The 19,663-nt window shown below is 42.9% G+C and overlaps 1 protein-coding gene across 1 annotated transcript; it reads right to left on the bottom strand.

Moving 5' to 3' along the window:
* Positions 1–14,205: 14,205 nt before the first annotated feature.
* LOC6532271 (protein extra-macrochaetae) lies at positions 14,206–18,185 on the bottom strand. Its single transcript, XM_002093006.4, has 2 exons — positions 17,315–18,185; positions 14,206–15,340 (listed from the first exon to the last, which is right to left on the bottom strand). Exons 1-2 carry the CDS (start codon positions 17,876–17,878, stop codon positions 15,305–15,307), a joined length of 600 nt encoding a protein of 199 aa, XP_002093042.1. The 5' UTR covers positions 17,879–18,185; the 3' UTR covers positions 14,206–15,304.
* Positions 18,186–19,663: the final 1,478 nt, after the last annotated feature.

Below are 19,663 nucleotides of genomic sequence, written 5' to 3'. Positions count from 1 at the left end.
AAGGTATAATTTATTGTTTATTTACTTAACGACCTATTATGCTGTCCGCGGCTGTGAGTAGTTATATCGCATATAGCCCACCCCTGCGCAGCTGTGGGACCTTCTGCCTTCTGCAATCTCGAAGACTGTGGGTTGGCACACAAAAAAGTGCATTAAGATTACAGCTGGCGACCGTCTGACAGTTGCTGCATTATGGAAGGAGCTTATCAGCTGTCGATGCACTTGTAGCGCCACTTTCAGTTTCGCTGGTAGACGCAGATGCAGTTGTAGATGCACATGCAGATGCAGATGCACTCCCAGATGTAGATGCTGTTCGAGTTGCAGTTGGAGCTGGGTGAAAAGCAAGCAGAGATTCGGGATGTCCAAAGGGGCCACTGGTCGGACCATACGATTGATTATTGACTCAGCTGCAATTGCCCGCCAAACTGGTGACACAGAGAAAAAATTCTAGTATATTAACGACAAAATATAAATAGTTCAATTTTACTGCCATTTGGAAGGTGCCGAGGTGCGGATTTAATCATTTAGAAAAAGTAGATACGCAATTAAGAACCTCAGATAGATGAAACTCGGGGGTAATAAAGTGGACAATTGATGGTCGATTTCCGAGCCGAGACGGGTTTTCCCCAGTGTAGGCTTGAGTATTTTCCCGGGGGCGCTCCAGGGCAGCCTCACTTAATCACGGATCAGATCATCGTGAATTGTTGTTTACCTTCTCACGCGTCAGCGGCTGAAACGCAAAATGCTTAATGCAAAATGCAAAATGCTTTACAGGCCGGCAATTGCCGCAAGGTACGAAATGAGGCAAACTTGGTGCAAAAAAGTAAAACGCCTGCGCAACTCGCGGATTTCCACTAAACTTCTCATCATCCTCCGACAGTATCTGCATCTGCCTTTCTCTGTCACTTGCTGGGGACTCTCACTCGCACTCTTACAGCCAGCACTTTGCATATTATTTGTTTCGTTTGTTTGACTTTCTCATTAACTTTTGCTTACTTTGCGGCACTTTAGTTTGTCAATACCCTCGGCTATGAAAAGATGCATAGGTCTGGTAACTATTAAATTTTGAATGCTGTCTTAATATAACACCTTATTTGTTTAATTACCTGTTTCTGATGAAAAATCGTTAAACTCAAACTGCAACTGGTAATTTTGTGCTAGGAAAGCTTCTCAGATCTCTACAAATGCAAGTATGATTTTGTAGGGTATCTGATAGTCGTATGATCGTGTCTCACATTAATTCCCTGGGCCTCTTTGCCCATGTACACTGCTCTGTGGCCGTTGTGTGTGTTTTGCTTAACTGAAAGTTGGCGTCGTAAGATTTGTATGCGCACCTGATCAAACTTCACGTTCACGTCATTTGCTTGCGTTGCGTTGTTGTCTCGGTCAAGCGGAGTCAAGTTTGTGGGAATTTTTTCGCTCATTCGCATTTTGCTTTTCCCCACCCCGACTATATATTTTATTCGGCTACTTTTGAGCCTGGGCCTCGACTTATCTTGTCTGGCATGATTCTTTTGGAGAATATGCCTGTCTCTCCGCGGCAATTAAACTCGATTAGCTAGAATTTACAACTGGCCACGGTTGCGAATTACAGAATTTGGTCAAATTAACGCAGTTGTCTCCGCTGCGTGCAGCGCATGAAAAATGGCCAAGAAAAATATGCAAACGAAAGCTGCCAAACCAACACATCGAGTGCATTGCAGGTGTTTGAACTCGATCGTCGATCGACGATCGTCGCCAGAAAAAATAAAGAAAACTTGGAATAATTGGGCGACAGACGCTGACGCCACCGATTTTGGAGCGGTGAACATAAAACGCAAATCGGCGCGACGGCGACTCGTGCAAATGCGAAATGCAAAACAAACAGTTTTGATATCGAAATCGTCTCGATAATTAAATGCGTTCAGCGGTAAAAGTATGTCAGCAATACGCCGATTCGTCGATTTAAATCGGGGAGCCGAGAGCAAAGGGAGCACTGCGTTATTCGATATTTATCAGGTGTGCCTCTGCGACACTGGTCCAGTGTATCGCAAGCTGAATGATAAGAGCTTATGCCACAGAGCTTATACTCCACTGCAATATAATAAAAGCCAATTTCGAGTATGAATTTAACATTAATCAGAGATAGTAATGTATATTTATCAGTGTAGCTCTCTTTTTGTTGACCAGTGCCGCGCATTCGACATTCGCATGGCAGGGGGCCTTCTCCAGCTGAGTTCCCCGAGTTCGTTTCTAGGGCGTTGACATTTCGAGGGCGCAGCAATTGTCCAATGTTTGTCCAATTCGTCACCCAGCCGCGGACCAGATCATGTCACTTTATGGCCCCCACATGTCCCCACCCCACCCGCCTCTCTTCCGTGCGATTTGAATTTGAGTTTCGTCAACTTAATCAGAGACGGCGGCCCAGTTGGCGCATGTGCACAAGACCCCAGCCCCAAAAACAACGAGCTGGTGACAAATCTAAGCTCAAGAGTTGCACTGAAACTGGGACTCATGGAGTCTCGACACTGCGAGAAAAAATTCCTTAAAATATTTAGAAACACATTACTACTGAAATCAATGGTTCGAAAGCAAGACCCTGAAGATCCCTTTCAACCACGCAATTATTTCGAGTGTCGGAACTTGGCAGTGAGGCCGAGCCCATTGTCTCGGAGCGAATGCATCTGCATGTGGGCGTCACTGGCTCCATGGCTGGAGCTCCAAGTAAGCCCCCAGATCCGACGGGTCAGAACGGCTTGGCCAGAAGGGTGTGACAACGTTTGTGGTGACTGCCTGTCGCCTGCTGGCTTCGATCTCTTTCCTATTTTGTTTGGGATTTTATTTTTGTGTTTTATTGTGTTTTGTTGTGTTTTCGGCGCATGTGGGCTTAATTTATTTTGACTTTTGGCCATTTAACTTGAGATTTATCTGGCCTAAACTATGCGCAAACATTTTCCCGGTGCCCGGCTCGTTGACGCGTGGATTAAATGTGCCAAATGACTGAGCCGGGAAGGATTTCTGTTAGCGGATTACTCAATGGGTGTGGTCCAAATGCAACCAAATCAAATCGTCCATTTTGTGGGGGCTCTGCACTCTGCAGATGTCCAATTGAGTTGTCAGAGGCTAATTTGCTGCTCCCCTCAAATCAAAAACCCAGCCGAATGAGTAATCATCGCTGGGTGCGTTTAAAGGGGAGAATGATGAAAGAAACTGGAATTGTTAATGCAGTTTTATACAACGAGATTTTAATGCTGGATATTACCTGTGCCTTGTATCTCCTTTAAAAACCCTAATTTACCCTGAATGCTGGGAAAGAAATACTTTAATTGGCATAAACAAGTTCCGAAGTAGCTCTTGCCCTTTTCTGTCCTTATTATTGATCTTTTTACGGACAAATACAATAATCCGATTATATACTTCCGTTTCCGTGGAAGAACTATCAATGCAATAAGGTCAAATATGCCTCATATTTTACCAAACGAAAGCAAATAAGGAAGTATCAGTAAAAGTCCAGAATATAGACTTTAACTTATTAATTACATTTTTCAGAAGGAAAAGTATTTGTCAAAGGGTGTATTTTTTTTCCGAAAGGGGACTCTGTAATCTGATTCTGATCTGATTCTGATCTGTTCCGGATACATATTGACATAAATATGTAATATTAAAACTATTAAGCTGTGATATGTTTTCACTGAATTATTCCTTTTTAAAGAGGGAAGAAAAATCCTCTCATTCCATTTGACAAAGTATTTTTCAACAATTAAAGGGGCTTCGTACTCGATTCAAAACAATTGCTTCAGATCGTCTGCATATTTTCTCCAGAGTTCAATCTGCCACTTGAGCGGCATTTCAGAGCTCGTCACATCTGCGAATGCAACAGCCTCAAGTGCTCGATGGAGTTCTTCAAACGCTGCTGACAGTTTCGACATATAGCGGATGGCCGCCCGGCCTGATCCGATACCATTCGATCTCGAACTCATCCACCGAACTCCGTATGCTATGTCTCAATCAGCGGCGGAGATTCGTACTATCGTTTCCCACATTAATTATGGAACAATTAAAAGATGCGGGGAATTCCACTTGAATGGCTGTCAATAGGGCGAACAATGGACCTCTCGAAAGTGGGTTCCACATACCCATTCTCGAGCCCCTTCCTTCGAGCGGAGGGCTACATATTTACACCCGCATATACACCGTTGTGCGATGTACGATGAGCGATGTGTGAGCTGATGACCTCCGCCGTGGACAAATCTCAGAGTAACAACAAAGTCTCGGCACTCACTTCGTGGAAATTACCCACCAGCTGTGTGTGTTTGTTACGCATTTCCTCTCAGGTGTGCGGCAAACAAAAGAGCTGAAAGTAGGTGCAGCTGAGGCTGAGACCGGGATATGGCCTCTGAATCCGACTCCGACTCTGAATCTGAGTCGGAATCGGAATCGGAGGCTCGGGATTAATGAGCGGCGAGCAACAGTTGCACACAGCTCAGCAAAGTGAGTGGGAAAATGGAAAGGCCGCCGCCAAAACAGCAACCGATAAGTCAAGGCACCGAGAGAAATACATCATCAGTTTTGTGTATATTTTGTCTTACTATTACTTATCAGCGATACCATTATTTCTAGCTAGATAAAATTGCCTTCCCTGTTTACCATGTTTTACCACACGTTTCAAGGCAATGTTGTGGGGCGTTTCCCTCTGTGTAGGCTTCCAAGCCGCTAAGACTCAGACTCCGTCTCCATTTGGGATTGAGACCGGGCCTGAAGACTGAGACCTGGCGGTTTGGCTAATGATGCCGCCGCTACGTGACGTTCGTTGCCAAGTGGCTGCCAAAGAATGGCTCACCTCTCTCGCCTTCTTTTCCGTTTTATTTCTTCTTTGTGGCTCATGGTTTTATGAATTGTGTGGCATTCTTTCAGACGACGTGGCTGCGGGTTTCTTTATCTGCCGACGCACCTCATTTTCCGGCTCTCGTACAAATGAAAAATTTACAAAAAAAGTGAGGGAAAAAACATTGAAAGAGCGATAAGTACAAGTAGCTGCAAAGGCTGTCATCTGGGAACGACTGCCGTTGACGATCTGCATGGCTACCGTTCCACTACCTACGCAGTTGCAGTGAAACGATCGTCATTATTACACTTGGAGATATTCTAGGCTTAAATTCAAAAAACTCCAATATATGGCTAAGTAAAGTATTGAAAAAAGTTGGACACTGGATAATAATTCTACTGAACTAAAAAGAAGAAGATATCAAATGAGAACTTGCATGTGGTAAAGCATTTTTGCAAGTGCAAGTTTGCGGAATATTCATCATCAAAATCAGCATGCAAAAACGATCAGCAATCTCCCCGCTTCATTTGCTTCTTTTTTGGCTCGCTTTTTAATTGAGGCGACGACTTTCCACTATAAATCAAAGGTCTGCGATGATTTGTTTGCAATTTAAATGCAAATACCGACCACCCAGCAGCTAAGGCTCCAAAAATTATAACTTAATTTTGGAAGAAGTCTGCATGAAACCAGCAATGAGATGAAAATGCCTTCGAGCCACATCGGCGATGAATTGCGGCCCAAACGGAATGGCAAAAGGAGAAGGTGGAGGGCAGGTTGGCTAAAACCACAAGACAAAGCCACACAAAGCGATCCAATGCGACCAAGGGGCATGATTTGTCTTCAAAATACTCAAAGGCCCTCTCAAAACCTTTCCCCTCGCCGAAAAAGAAGCCCAGCTTGGAAAAAAAGATTGAGGTTTGGTTTTAAAATGAAATCGAAGTGCGAACTTACCTGCAAAATGCAAAAACTGCGGCTAAAAGAGTTTTGGCTTAATAAAATTAAATATTTTATTAATTGTTAGAACTAACGTTTTGAGTGTCATTAAAATGCGAAAAATAAGATCACTTTTACGTTAAACTTTGATATGAAGAATACGTTAATTAAGATGAATGGATATTATTATTATTTTTTCCGCTTGTTTTTGAACATATAAACTGCATTTATAAATCCTCTTTATTTTATTACTGGTATTAATCCAACGTCATTTTGCGTGCAGTTAAAGCAAATTAACTTTGACGTATTAATCATATTCCTTGATCTCTGACAGTCGTCTTAATGCATGCAATTTTCTTAAATCTTTCTTTGAAAATAAAGGGCATCATATAAAAGCGTTAAGCTGATCACAAGGTACGATTCCGAGAAGCTTTGTCTGATACCCTTCTTCTCTGCCCAGTTCCAGTCCCTAACCGAGTTGCAAAAAAGGCCCCAAGCTCCAAACCAATCCCCGAAATATTAATAAAAGTCGTCACCGTCAGAAGGAAGCGCAGTCGATCCCAAAAAACAACACACACACTCACATGTATGTATGTATGTATATGCACACACAAATAAAAAATTGCAAACCCAAACCCACAAAAAAGATGAGCAAAATAAGCGGAGTTATGCCACGCCGGTGTTCAGCAAATTTCAATCTCGGCTCAAAGGCAAAACCTCTCAAGGGGAACCAAAAAAAGTAAAAGACAATGCGAAGAAGGTTCGCTTTTGGCCTGCACGTGCAGCATTGAAATGCGCCGCGCGTTGGACCCAAAGGATCTTTGCCAAAAAAAGGAGAAGGAGTGGGATCTGGGTCCCAGATCCCGATCCCAGAAACCCAGTCGAAACCAAATGAATTGAAAGAATTCCTTGCGGAGCACATCGCGACTCATATTCGGACCCAGACTGCGACTGTGACTGAGATCACCTTCAGAACGGGAGTGCAGTGAAAGAAAATCATTGTGACTAAATCAAAGAATGAGATTTTTAAGAAAGTAGTTAGGAATCCAATAAATGGTCATATCGTCAACTACAAAATACAAAATATGTACTTGAAGTTTTTCATGGTAAATGCTCTACCTCTTGCTTTTCATATACCTACATACATACATAGAAAAGGTTCTAGCAGTGTACGACTGCAACTCAGCCCCGGACCTTGGCAAACCTTCGACGAATCGTCTCAGATCAAATGGTGAGATAGCCTTGGTCGACGAATGGACTGGACAGGACAGGACTGGATGACCGTTCTTCGGCTCGTTTTGGCCAAAATGCGACGGCGAGAAGAAATTCTTTGGCTTCGCTCAAAGGCCTTTGATTTCTGACTGGCTTTGTGTGTGAATAGTTTTTGGGTCTCGATCTTTTGTCGCTGGCCTTTTGTTTCTGCGGCCTTTTTGCCAGAAGAGGTGGCCCTATATTACGATTTGAATTTCAGATTGAGTTTTAATAGCCGCAACTCAGCCGAACCACACCTGCATTTTGGCTTCTTTTTTGCAGTTTTTGCCGTGCAGCCGCGGGAAAAAGACGCTGCTGATGCTGAGAGGCCGTCTAGATTTGGGCCCGGATCTTGGGGTGTGAAGTCTGCACTGCGCATATATGGCTAAGAAATTCAATTTCACGCTTCTTTATTAATTGGCCAAGCTCTGGGCAATCGCTTTTTCCCCAGCTCTGCTCATTTTCGGTGTGGATTTTTTGGCCTCTTGCGTTAATGAGATTTTTGCACTGCGATTATAGGCCTGGATTTGAATTGGGTTTGGCATGGCCTCCAGTTTTCGGGAAGTGCAATTCGATTGCCTTTTGAGATGTGCCGACTCAGGGTGTTTTTGCCGTTCAACGGCGATGAAGCGTTAATTAGACAAGGTAAGATGCCTGATAGACAGGTGGCAAAAAGAATTGAGGGAAATTGCTCGAAAGTTAAGATCAGGAGGTGGAGTGTTCAGTGTAAGATGAGTTTCTCTTTAGGAAATCAGTATACAAATTAAATTTAAATGGAGTATTTAGTTGCTTATGCTTAATAATACTAAAAACACTTGATAATTGTAATAATAACTGAATGATAATCCTCATAAAAACTGATTACGTATTACAAAATACCGAGAGTGTGCACTAAAGTTCAACTTTACTTTCCAGGAAAAGAAAACATTTGTATGTGTACATCATTTTAGAAAGATATTTCATTAAACGCACATACCAGGGAAATTGCAAACATAATTCAATAAACATTTCCAGCCAATCAAAATTGAAAAACCGCTCAAATAAAATAGAGGAAAATCCATAAACGAATGCAAATGTTTATGCAGAGATTGACGCACTGCAGGCGTTGCGGTGTTGACAACAAAGTTGGGCCAAAACCAAAGACGCTGCAACGTTGGCGATGGCTCAAGCTGATAGGCCAGCCCCCCATTCTCCATCCTTCCCACCCATTATTTTGCTCAGTGTTGGCGGCATCTCCACACATTTTGGCAGCTACCGCGGCAACGCGTGAAAAATAATATTTATGGCAAACAAATTTCCATCTATCGACAGCAAACGGCGCCGCAACGCCAACGTGAATGCAGTTTTTGGAGGTGTGTGTTTGCGAATATGACTGCAACTGCCATATAAAATAATTAGGCAGTCAGGGGTTAAGGAGCGGCGGGGTTGAGGCTGTACAGCCAACTGAATGTCAACGTAAATTTCCGACTCTTTGCCGGCTAAGTGCGTCCATCAATGGCTCCATAAGTTTGGCTTGGCGGCAACCTAAATCAATCCTCAGACTGAGTACGCTGCACTCAAAAAAAGTGCGGTGGTCCAACGCAAAAATGTAAATTCTAAAATCCAATTTGTATTAGACAAAGGACCAAGTCTTAACCCTACACTTCATTACTTCTAATTCGGTCTTTTGCATTATTGTGCTTTTAAAGTCGAAAGTATTTTTTCACAGTACTGATGTTTGTTAGCAAAGGGTTGGGGATCCTTCCTTTTTCGAAATTTCAAAAACATAAAAAATCAATTTTCTGTAGTGCACCCCCACCTTTTCGCTGGGGGCCTCCACATAATCGTAAATTATATGCGAAGTCTGTTCCTTCGTCGCCATTTTTGGGCATCTTTGGACCGCTCTGACATCGCATGACAAATGGCAAATGTGCGACGGAAGTTTCAAGTCCGGAGTTTCGAGTCCCGGCTTTGGATTGTGGAGTCTCTTTCTTGGGTTTCGTGGTCTTATGGGCAGGCGGCAGCCTTTGTGTTTTGGGGCTTTCTGCAAATAGAGGAAGAGGTTGTGGCATTTGTGACAAGCTGGCTGGGTTTCATTGATTGCAAATTTAATTCGCCTCAGCGGTGACAGATAAGAATCGCATCGCATAACGAATATATCTGATGGCCACGCCCCTCCGACTGGCAATTAACCTGGCAAAATCGATCGATACTGTTCGTATCTTAAACAGAATTTGTATTTGCTGATCTGGCCGGCGATAACGGATAAAAAGCCCAGCCTGCGGAGCAAGAGGCAAATTTATTGAATTTAATAACGCGCCAAGTTTATCGCAAAAAGTTTTTGTCAATTTAACAAATTGCAGCTACAGCAGCAACATAAAAACTGAAACAAAAACAAAAACCCGGCCAAGCCCCCGTGCCTCCAAAACCTCGAAAGCCTCGAAAAGCCAGTTGGCCAGGCCGACAATGGAAATGGAATTGAATTCCTAGACGGCTAATAATGTCTTTGTGCACAATTGACGGCCAAGTGGACAGGCGTGCAAATGAATGCGAGTCTCTGGTCCCGCAGCTCGCCAAAGAATTATGTTACGATCTGCGGCAGGATCGGTGGATAATGGCGGTAGGGGAGGGGGAGATAGGGGGATTTGGAGGCTGGGGCTGGGGCTAAGCTCTGGTCACCGGGGAGCGATATCGCCAAGATCAATGAATCAATTAGCAAAACGAAATGAAAATGAATGAAATAACCAACTGCAACGGCAGGAGCGCGGTCAGTATTTATTTGCGATTTTCCTATTTTATTTGGCCTAAACACAGCCAAGGCGTGGGATGGCATTTATCAATGTCGGATTTTCGGCTCTTGTTCGCTTTTAAGGGGTATAGTTAGTGGCATCAGAAGCCCACGAAAGTAAAGCTACAATAATCGTTCCAAAAAGTCCCTTAAATTAAATTGTATCAGTTCTTATTCACGCGTAAGACAAGCTTATAAATTATGGTAATTGGTTTAAAATACTTTGTTAAAAATTAGGGTATTCATAACCGCAGCCAAACAGTAAGCACTTTTATGAGTTTGCAGCTGCTGCTGGTGGTCTTTGGTTTCGTTGTTGCTGCTGCTGCAAGTTGCAAGTTTCTGTTGGCAGTTGCAGTTGCAGTTGCAGTTCCCCAGCGCATATCAATCTCGTCGGCAACTCGGGTGGCGCATTAGTCAGAGCCTCGAGGCAGAGGGAAAATAATTGAATAGCAACAATTCAATTGGCGATAAGGAATTGTGCATAATTTTATTTAATTTACGGCTTGACACTCGCCGCAGTTCGTCATCGATGGCGTTGGGGTTTTCTATTCCTTTTTTTCTTCTTGACCCCTTGTCATTCGATCAAATGTCAGGCGGCAGCAACTGCAACTGCAACAGCAGCAGCCGCAGCAACAGAAATTGCAACTGCAGCAGCCGCACCTCTCGACCATTGTCATCGCCAACGCTGAGGGAAAATCTGAAAAGCGCGGCTGAGTCTTACCAGTCAAAGCTGTCATTAGGCCAACATGTGGCGGCCACTGAACCACGGCAGTGGCAGCGGCAGCGGCGCCACCCCTTTTCTGCACCGCCTTAGTTGCACCACCTTGGCAGCACCACCTTGGCTGCACCACCCGTGACAAAGCCACAATGGCCGGGTGACGCAGCTGAAATCAATGCTGTCCAGCCTTCGGGGTCCCATTTCTCGACCCAGAGCCATTCCCTCCCGGTCGTCAGCTGCCGTCCGACTTTCTGGCTTTTCTTGCCAACTTCCGCCAGCTGATGGAGCTCGACTGCGGTGGTAGATGGTCGCGCCGTTTAAGCTTCCGATTCGTACACCTGACTCAATGGCCAAGCAAGCACAAATGAGGTAAAACCACTAGGAATGGAAACCCACATCCTAGCAGATTGAGTTATTGTAAAGGATGTAATAGTAGCGGAAAGTATTTAACATAAAACATTATCAGACATATGAATGTTTCTTTATGCAATATTCGGATATACATATAAATTAAAGAACTTAGTGCTAACATGCTGCCCATAGCTGTGCGTTTACATATGTTTCCCAGTGCGACTTCAGCTTGGTTTCGATTTCCTAATTCGCGTGGAACTCTCACCCAGTTTTTCCGCTTGTCCCCCGTTTTTCCCCGCCACAAAGACAGATGGCCGCTTCAATTACACAAAGTCGGTTCCCCTTAACCCCTTGCTGCCCCACCTCGCCCAGCTTAACCCATGGAAAAGTTGCTGAGCCGTGTCCGCGTTGCTTTAATACACATAGTTATTTGAGTTAGTATTGGTGTTGCCTCTATTTTCGCTGGCGTTGGTGTCTTGACTTTGTTTTACTTTTCGTTTGCCGGTTGTTGTTGTTGCTCGTGTTGTTTAGCGAAACAGGTGCGTTTTGCGTTTTGCAGGTGTTTCCCAAAAGCCACCACCACAACAACAACAACAAGAACAGCAATACGAGTAACTACAACAAAAACAACAACAACAAGCGGATCCAGCGGTCGCGGACTGTTTAGTAGTTGCGCTTTACCGCTAGTTACACAAATTGCCATCAAGCAACCCGCCCCCCCCTCAATAAAAACGCCCGCGCCCCATCGTTTTAAGCATTTTAACCAGCGGCGCCAGTTGCTCATGCGCATTGTATTTCGTGTGAAAATCACAATTAAATGCGATTTTTATGCGCACCTCGCCAAAGTCGTCGGCGCTGTTGATTGTGGTTTAGCTTTCATTTCGGAGACCTCAGATGGGGCTGGAAAAAGACGCTTAACCCTAGAAAATCCATAATTTAACTATTCAAATATATTACAAAGAGGTTTGTGAGAAATATATATCTTAACGAGGGCAGCTTGGCTTTTATTTCAATTTGTACACCTTGCACATTCACTTGGCTAAGTTTCCGTCTTTGTAAACAATCGTTAACAGAAACCCCACTTATTTGTCAATATTTACTGAACGTGCCTGGGAATTCAAAAACCTTAATGGGCATTTCAGTCAACTAAAATCAATAGGATTGCACACTTGGCACTTGTTTATCCTACAAAAATTAGAATGCAAAAAAAACAAAGAACTTATATTTGTACAGGTTTTCTCATCTTTAGATAAAGGTAAGAGTCAATCACAGTATTCCGAATTTAATAGAACCTGAGTTACTCAAACCATATGCCGGCCTTGAATGTCTAAAAATTACGGCGAGTTGTCTGAGGTTAAGTTCCATAATCCCGCCCGTAATCCCCCTGGGATCGCAAGGGGTTAAGCCGGGAGTTCGAGTACATAGCTTCGTTTAACACTCGGGAGCCCGGCTGGTTCGGGCTCAGCTGTCAGCTGCGTGGTTGGAAATGTCAGCTTGACAATTATTATGTCAAAATTTTCCGGCACGGCCATTGGAAGGCTGAGCCGAGGCGACGGCATTCGCAATCGCGCAGTTGCCGCAGCTGTTGACTGCTACACAAGTTTTTATGGTAATTCAAGTTTCACTGATTTCTCGTCTCAGCGCAGTCGCACCCAAAAAAAATCATTACATGAGAGAAAACCCGAGCCCCCCAACTTGCGACTTGCAACTTGCGACTCGAGCAACAGCGACTAAGGTGAGCGCACTAATTGTACCTGGCCAATGGCTCAGAGCCCAAAGCTCTGCAAACAATTAGTGCATACCAGAGTTTGGTTCGGAATCGGAGATCATTGGCCCCCAGAACGGGCGACGTCGAATAAACGCACCGATGCACAGGGAGAAACTACGTATTCAAACATATTTTTCCCAATTTAAAGCTATGCTTATGGATGTACTTAAAATCCTAAACCTTTGTATATTTAATTGGTGGAATATAAAGTTATAAGTTCAACTTATTTCTGAAATTTTTATATTTTCAATCTTTCCTAAACTTTTTTCCAGTGAACAATGAATGTCCCCCATAGACAATGCATGTGAACCCCAGCGTGTTTTGTTTCTTTTCCTATTAGTTTCCAAATGCCTGCGACTCCACTTTAAACGGCTGGGCATACCCTAACAAGAAGATAGTAATGCGGTTTTCTGGTGATGGAATGGGGACTTTTTTACGATTAAATAATTGCTCAATTAATGGGAGGCATTGCAATAAATTGTACTTTGCCGGAGACCTGTCAACAAAGATATTTGAAATATGCAGCAGCTTTAAAAATATATTTTAAAAAAGGTGTTGGGTTAAGTTTAGTACTAGGAAATCGATATCTACTGCATAAACTAAATAAGTTAAGTAAATAATTTGCTAAGATGTGAAGAGGTTCTTTTAAGGAAAGTGTCTCAACCCAAAGATTTAGTTACACATACTAGTTACTGGCCTTTCAGGGCTTTCTATAGAGCATCCCAGATTTATGGGCTCCGAGGAAAAGCTTTCCGTAGCTGCTCAAAGTGTTACCCCAGCGTTCCACTGGGGTCCGATCCGAATTGACATTTGAATGGGGCGGCTGGCACCGAGTGCTCCAAGTTCCGAGCTACGAGCTCCGAGCTCCAAGCCCCGATCTCGAAACCAACCCGAGACTGTAGTCGCAATTGCCAATTGGTCAGTGCATTGTAGTTGCAATCATTAACGCTAATAGGCCGGTAGATAGCTGGAAAGAGAGGGAGAGAGTGGGTGGTGGGCATTGGGAGGTGGGAGTGCAAGTGGGAGGGCAGACAGCTGCGGGTAGCGCAGAAAATCCAAAACTATAGTAAGTCCACACCCAAGTGGTCGGTCGGCGGTAAGCGAATAAAAGGAAAAACGAGCAGGCAGGCCAAAAAGTGAAGGAAAGAAGGAAATTTTCTCAACGGAAATTTTCCGTCCGCAATTCGCACACGTGTGCAGGTCGAGTTTTCCACGGGCCCTGCGGCCGTTTTACCTGGGAAACAGAGAATGGGAAAACCAAACCCCTAATGACAAAGGCGGCGGCTGCGTGAGAAAACTGGGTCGCCCATGGAACTCGGAACTCTGAGAATAATATCATCCACCTCATTGTTCTGGTAATTCGTTGCACTTGTTTACATGTGAAAATCGCCATCCAGCTGAGTTTTCCTCCCTCGGCTACTTGTTGTCTGCAGGTAGTTACCGACTTTTGTGGCAAGATCTGGTAGTTTCCTAATCCCCCCCTCGCCCAAAGGAAATCCATTGACGTATTCGGTTTTTAATGTTTTTTAATTTTTGCAATTTATTAAGAGCTAGTGTTTGTTTTTCTTTATGTTTTAGATATATATTTTTTCGCAACATCATCAAATGTTTTCTTTTGTTTTTTTGTTGTTTTACATCATGATAGAGTGTTTTTACCATCGAAATGAGAACAAAAATGTGTAATTTCGATTGCGGATCATAATTAAAATCGCATTAATTATGCTAAAAAAACACTTTGTACAAAGTATGCTACAGATCACAGAACATATATTAATATATATTTATAGGTTTTAGTGTATATCTGGTAATAATTATTATGCATTATACGTTATTTCGATAAAAAAAAAGAGGAAAACGATCCAAGGGACTCGGAAAAACTACAAAATGAGGTGTGTGTGTTTTCTGTGTGAGTGGTGTGAGTGAAAATTAGTGCCTGGAAATGAACTTTCTCAAAACTTAAACACTAAACGTACTCTCTCGATATAAATTAATGAATTTGAATGTGTGTGCTGCTGAGTTGGTTGTTCTTGTTATTTATTGGCTGTGGCTAATCAATAATAGGAAAACTCTTCATTGATTAAAATTAATAGGAAAATCATTTGGATTGAAATCATATCATAATCGCAATGCAGAAAACGATGACTCAACGTAATTCCAGTTTGATGCCTGTGCATTTTTATTAAATTCTTTTTATTACTGATCTCTGTTGTTTGCTTTGCATTAGTAACATTTTTTCTTGCGTTGTTTAAACCAAAACAAAACTAAAATTAGGAAAACAAAAATATATGCTTCAGTGTAATTTCAAGCGTTAAAGGAAAAATTAAATTGTTTAAAGCTTTGCCAAGTTTTCTTCCGTTCATTCTTAAGCGCCATCCTAGTTGTAATGTTTAATTGATAATCATAATGTTTACTTGCTTACGCTGCTCTAATGCTAGGTTTTGTGTTGTTGTGTTCTTGTTATTAAATGTTTAAACTAAACTCTGTCGAGCCAAAAGCGAGGTCTCGTTTCCCCGGGTTTTCCTTTCCCCGGGAAAAGGAGCGTTGTAGAGATGCGCCTGGGCTGTGGTTTTCTTGAGAGTTTCACACGATATCTTATGCGGAGATCTTCACACGAAGGTTGCGAGTGGAGTTTTGACTGTATGTACTTTCATTATGCATTTAGTTAATAAGTTTATAGGTTCCGTGGGTTTTCCCCGCTGGGCGTTTCCACGCTTACGACTGTCTGCTGTCTTTCTCCGCATTCAGTGGCTAAAAAGAGAGAAGCGGGAATATTCAAATTAGTATTTTATTAATGTGCGATTGAAATGCAGTAATTTGTTTATAAGCTATGTATGATTTCGCCATTCTATGTTATCAATTAGTTGCCTGTTCCACTGATTGTTTTTTGCGCTTGGGACACTCGATGAGAAGCTGATGTCGATGAGTGGAGGGGGATGAGACAATAAAGAGGCGCCAAGAAAATCAAACGAGCTGTCACTGAGCTTTTGTTTTTGTGTTTTGCACTTATTTGAGTTCTTTGGCACTGGGAAAAATGATTTGCCTATTCTTGGTGCACTTAAAGATACAACGTATTTTAGAATAACATCAGCTGAACGAATAGCAGAAGTTCAAAATAAGCAAACATAGAAATCACGCAGTTTTTCCCCCAGTGTCTTGCGCTCTCTCTGCTCCTCCGTCTTCTGCTCTCTTACTGCGAGGGGGCGGTTGTGGAGGGGGGCAGGATACGTGGGGGGAACACAATGTAGAAAGCGACCGACTGGCGACTGGCGCACAGCTGCGCGAAAAAAAATCGAAAAAGCAACAGCAAAAACAACTGAAAACAACCCACAGAGAGAACATTTTGAACACGTGCATTTCTTTTTACAGTTTTCTGAGTGCCCCCATGTGTTCTTCTGTGTATGTGTGTGTGTGTGCGTGTTTTCGAAAGAATTCTCGGATTGTTGTGCTGTTGTTGTTGCGGCGGTGACACATCATACAAACAGAAAAAATATATATGTTTGTGGGTTGCAGATGTTTTGCAACAAACACACACGAATTACGCACCAAAAATGAGAAAAAACAGACCTACGCAAAGCGGACTAAGTTCAAAACCCACTGTAACATTAATCAAAAATTTAAAAAGAGGCTCATTGGAAGAAATGAAGAGGCAAATCTCTGAATTTCGGAGAAGGGTTTCCACCTTCACAATTAATCAACAATCAGCGATCGAAAATTACTAACACTTGCCGGGCCACCCAGTCAAACATATGTTTAAAAAATCGATTGAAAAAAGCTTTTTTGAACCTGTTTTTACGTAGGTTCAAACGAATTTTTTCGCCAGCATCATTAATAACCAAAAATCCGAAAACGCAGAAGAAGAAGAAGCGGAGCTGAGCGCTAATGAAGTAAGCCAAAAAATAAACCCAAATGAAATAAAATACGAAGACTGATGATTCCCCAATTTCAAATTCCGTTTTCAAGCTCGCAAGTGCGTGTGCATGTGTGTGTGCTGATGTGTGTGTGAAATAAATTTAAGTATCTGCAGGTGTTCATTTAAAACATCACAACAACAGAAAAAGGCCGCGAGAAAAAATTAACAGCTACGTATAGGCAACACACAAAAGAAAGAAACGATGGCGACAACAACCGCAACCCATACAATCGCACAGAGACGGCGGTCTGTGAAATGACTACATATAAAACCGAAATGAAATTTTCGGGCGGAGAAGGCCGTGATGTGATATGTATTGTTGTCGAGAAAGCCCAGGAAAGAAATTTCCCAAGACTCGCCGAGACTCGTCGTCCTTACGAAAAAAAAGAAAGAAAATAAATGAAACCCCTCTCACGCAAACATTCGACAATCGCCTTATGAATGAGGTCACTCGCACAACAAAAACAAGTAATGCCAAACAGTTTGACACTCAATTGTCTCCTATATTTGCAATGCAAATGTCAAACAGCTGCGGTCAAAATAATGGCACTCAAATCGGTGGGATATGGTTTTCTTTATCTTCACTCCTGGAATTTATCGCTAGACTGTCTAAAGTTAAAACTTTTCAAGTCAGATACTTTTTGGACACCTTTCCTATAACTATTTAAGCAGTTAAAGGTTTAACCATGCTATTTTATTTAATTCCTACCCTAACCATATATTTTATCTTATTATTTCGACCTCAGCTGTGCTCATCTGCCCACTTCCTATTCGGCTGTTTCACTACCTTAGCAATTCGTTTGTTAACTCACCGTTGCTAAACTGTTGGACAGTTGCTGCTGTGATTGCAGTTGCTGCTGCTGCAGTTGCAGTTGCTGTTGCTGCTGCTGCTGTTGCGGATGGGCGGGCGCCACAAGAGTGTTGGGCGTTTGGCGATCGGTGAGCGGGAGACGGGCGGCGGGACTAGAGACTTTCGCCGGCTGTTCGGCGTTCAGACGCTGGGCGAGGACATCTGGATCGACTTCCGCTTCCGCCTCGGCATCCGCATCCTCCATGTCGCTGTCCTCGTCCTCGTGGAGTCCGTTCACCGCCGTCAAAGCGGCTGCCGCATCGAAGTTGCCCATCTCGGGGTGCGTTTCCAGCTCGGTCTGCAGGTCGCAGATGTAGTCGATGACGTGCTGGATGATCTCCAGCTTGGTGAGTTTCCTGTTCTTGGGCATGAAGGGAACTAGGTCCTTCAGCTTGGACAGATACATCTTCATCTCGGCGTTCTCCCCATCGCCGCGGTGCGTGGGGTGGCGCTGGATGCGCCCGCTGGCGTTCAAGGCCGGCATACCGGAGGCACCTGTCTGGCAGACGGCCGTCAGGGACTTCATTCTGGAGATGATTGCTTTACGCTCCTTGAGTAGAATCTTGGCGGTTGTTACACGGTCGTACCGGATTACTTTGCGAGGTTCAGTTAAAGATTGCTCTTGACTTGCTTTTCAATTCAATTCGATTTGATTTGATTTTGGTTTCTCTGCGAGTTGGCAAGTTGGCTTTGTGCGCTCACTTCACTTAGTTATTTTCACTCTGTCGATGCTCGAAACGAAACACTTTAATCCAGCGTGTTTTCTGCGTTTGCGTTCTCGATTTCTATATCTTTTGCTGCGAGCGGTCGGCACACGAATGAGTGTTGCTCGCTCAGAGCGCCCGCTTTTATACCCCCGAACGGGCATATGCGGTCGGAGGCGGAGTCTTCGCTCTCGGGTTCGCTCGGCTGGAGAGAGATAGGTGGTTGGAGAGTACGAGCATGGAGACTGGGGAAACTATCTCATGGAAGTGCACCATGTGGAAGTTGGACCACAGCTTGAAACCGGAATTTGGGAGAGTTCCCAAGAGGGCTGTTGTGGAGAGGTCTGGTTAAGTGGACAGGAACCTGGAAATAAGGGGAATATTCATTTGAAATCCACAATGAGAATATAGTGAGCATTTTAAATGAAGATCTTGGGAGGGGAAGCTGTGTAAATTCAAAAATTCACCAAGGATGGATCGGTATGCAGCCTATGAATTAATGAGAAAGGGATTCGATTTTTCTGGTATCAACATGAAAAAAATTACTTTAAAAGAGGAGAATAGCTTATCATTTTCAACATGTATGTAGATAAGGAAGAGTACCATGATTGAGGAAAGAACCAATTTGGTTCGTACTACCTGGGATATTTTTCTATCTTGCTAAGATAATGACTATCTACATAATATAACAATAGTGTGTAATACAATTAAGGATTATTACTATGAATGAAACCATTCGGTTACTTTCAGTTCTCGACCAAATTTCCAACAAGTTCTACAGTCTGTCTGCTCCAATATCCACCAAATTGAGTTCTACTCGAGATATTAAAAGGAAACTGTCTCACCACAAAATCCAATCCACAAGATACAATCCAAATTCCACACTTTGTAGACACTTTTCAAAGTACTACCATTTCCCCTGAATCCACCACGATCCACAAATACTCACCTTTGTAGACCCGGCTTAACAAATTCCTCTCCAAAACTCTCCAAATAAATCTGAACACTATCCACCAGATGCAAAATGCTCGGGTTTTAGAAAAGGGGAAATGGATTTGTGATTGGTCGGCTGCTTTTCTCAGCTGAAAATGAGAAAACACGAACAGTTCTCGCTCAATAATTTTCCCTCTCACGACTGCAATGTTTGTTTTTCTATTTTTCTCATGTTTTGTGAATGAGCATGAAAATGAATGAAAAGTGTTTTGTGGGATAAGGAGGTTCCACAATCAACACGAAAAGGCGAAAAAGACAATGCGAGTGGTTCAACAAGGGCTTGATTAATTACAGAATGAATATTTAATATATTCATGGGTAATTTAGTTTTCAACCGCTGTGGAATGGTAACAATTTAAACTCATTGCAAAGTAAAGGGAAATATGAGTATGCATAATAGATTATAATGCGCTTGTATCCTCATCACTGTCTTATTCATTAAAAATTACTATACGACTAAGCTGATAGCTTCAATCTTGAGAAAGAAAAGCGATTAAACGGTAGTCTTTCAATTTGTCATATTAATTCCGAAGAAAGATAAGCGTTATGCGCCTCCGTTCAATGAAAAACTAGTTGTTATCAATGGATTAACCAAATTCCTATTAACGTGTTTT

The sequence above is a fragment of the Drosophila yakuba genome, chromosome 3L (assembly GCF_016746365.2).
Source record: "Drosophila yakuba strain Tai18E2 chromosome 3L, Prin_Dyak_Tai18E2_2.1, whole genome shotgun sequence".
Taxonomy (NCBI): Eukaryota; Metazoa; Arthropoda; class Insecta; order Diptera; family Drosophilidae; genus Drosophila; species Drosophila yakuba.
Note: the sequence above shows the minus strand (reverse complement) of the source record. Positions and strands in the feature narration are given on the sequence as shown.

Bases quoted from the DNA above. Each gene is read 5' to 3' on its own strand.
- LOC6532271 (XM_002093006.4), bottom strand. From the start codon at position 17,878: ATGAAGTCCCTGACGGCCGTCTGCCAGACAGGTGCCTCCGGTATGCCG. The intron at 15,341-17,314 runs GTGAGTTAACAA...CTCTCTTTTTAG, and splicing joins TGTCCAACAGTTTAGCAACG to CCACTGAATGCGGAGAAAGA.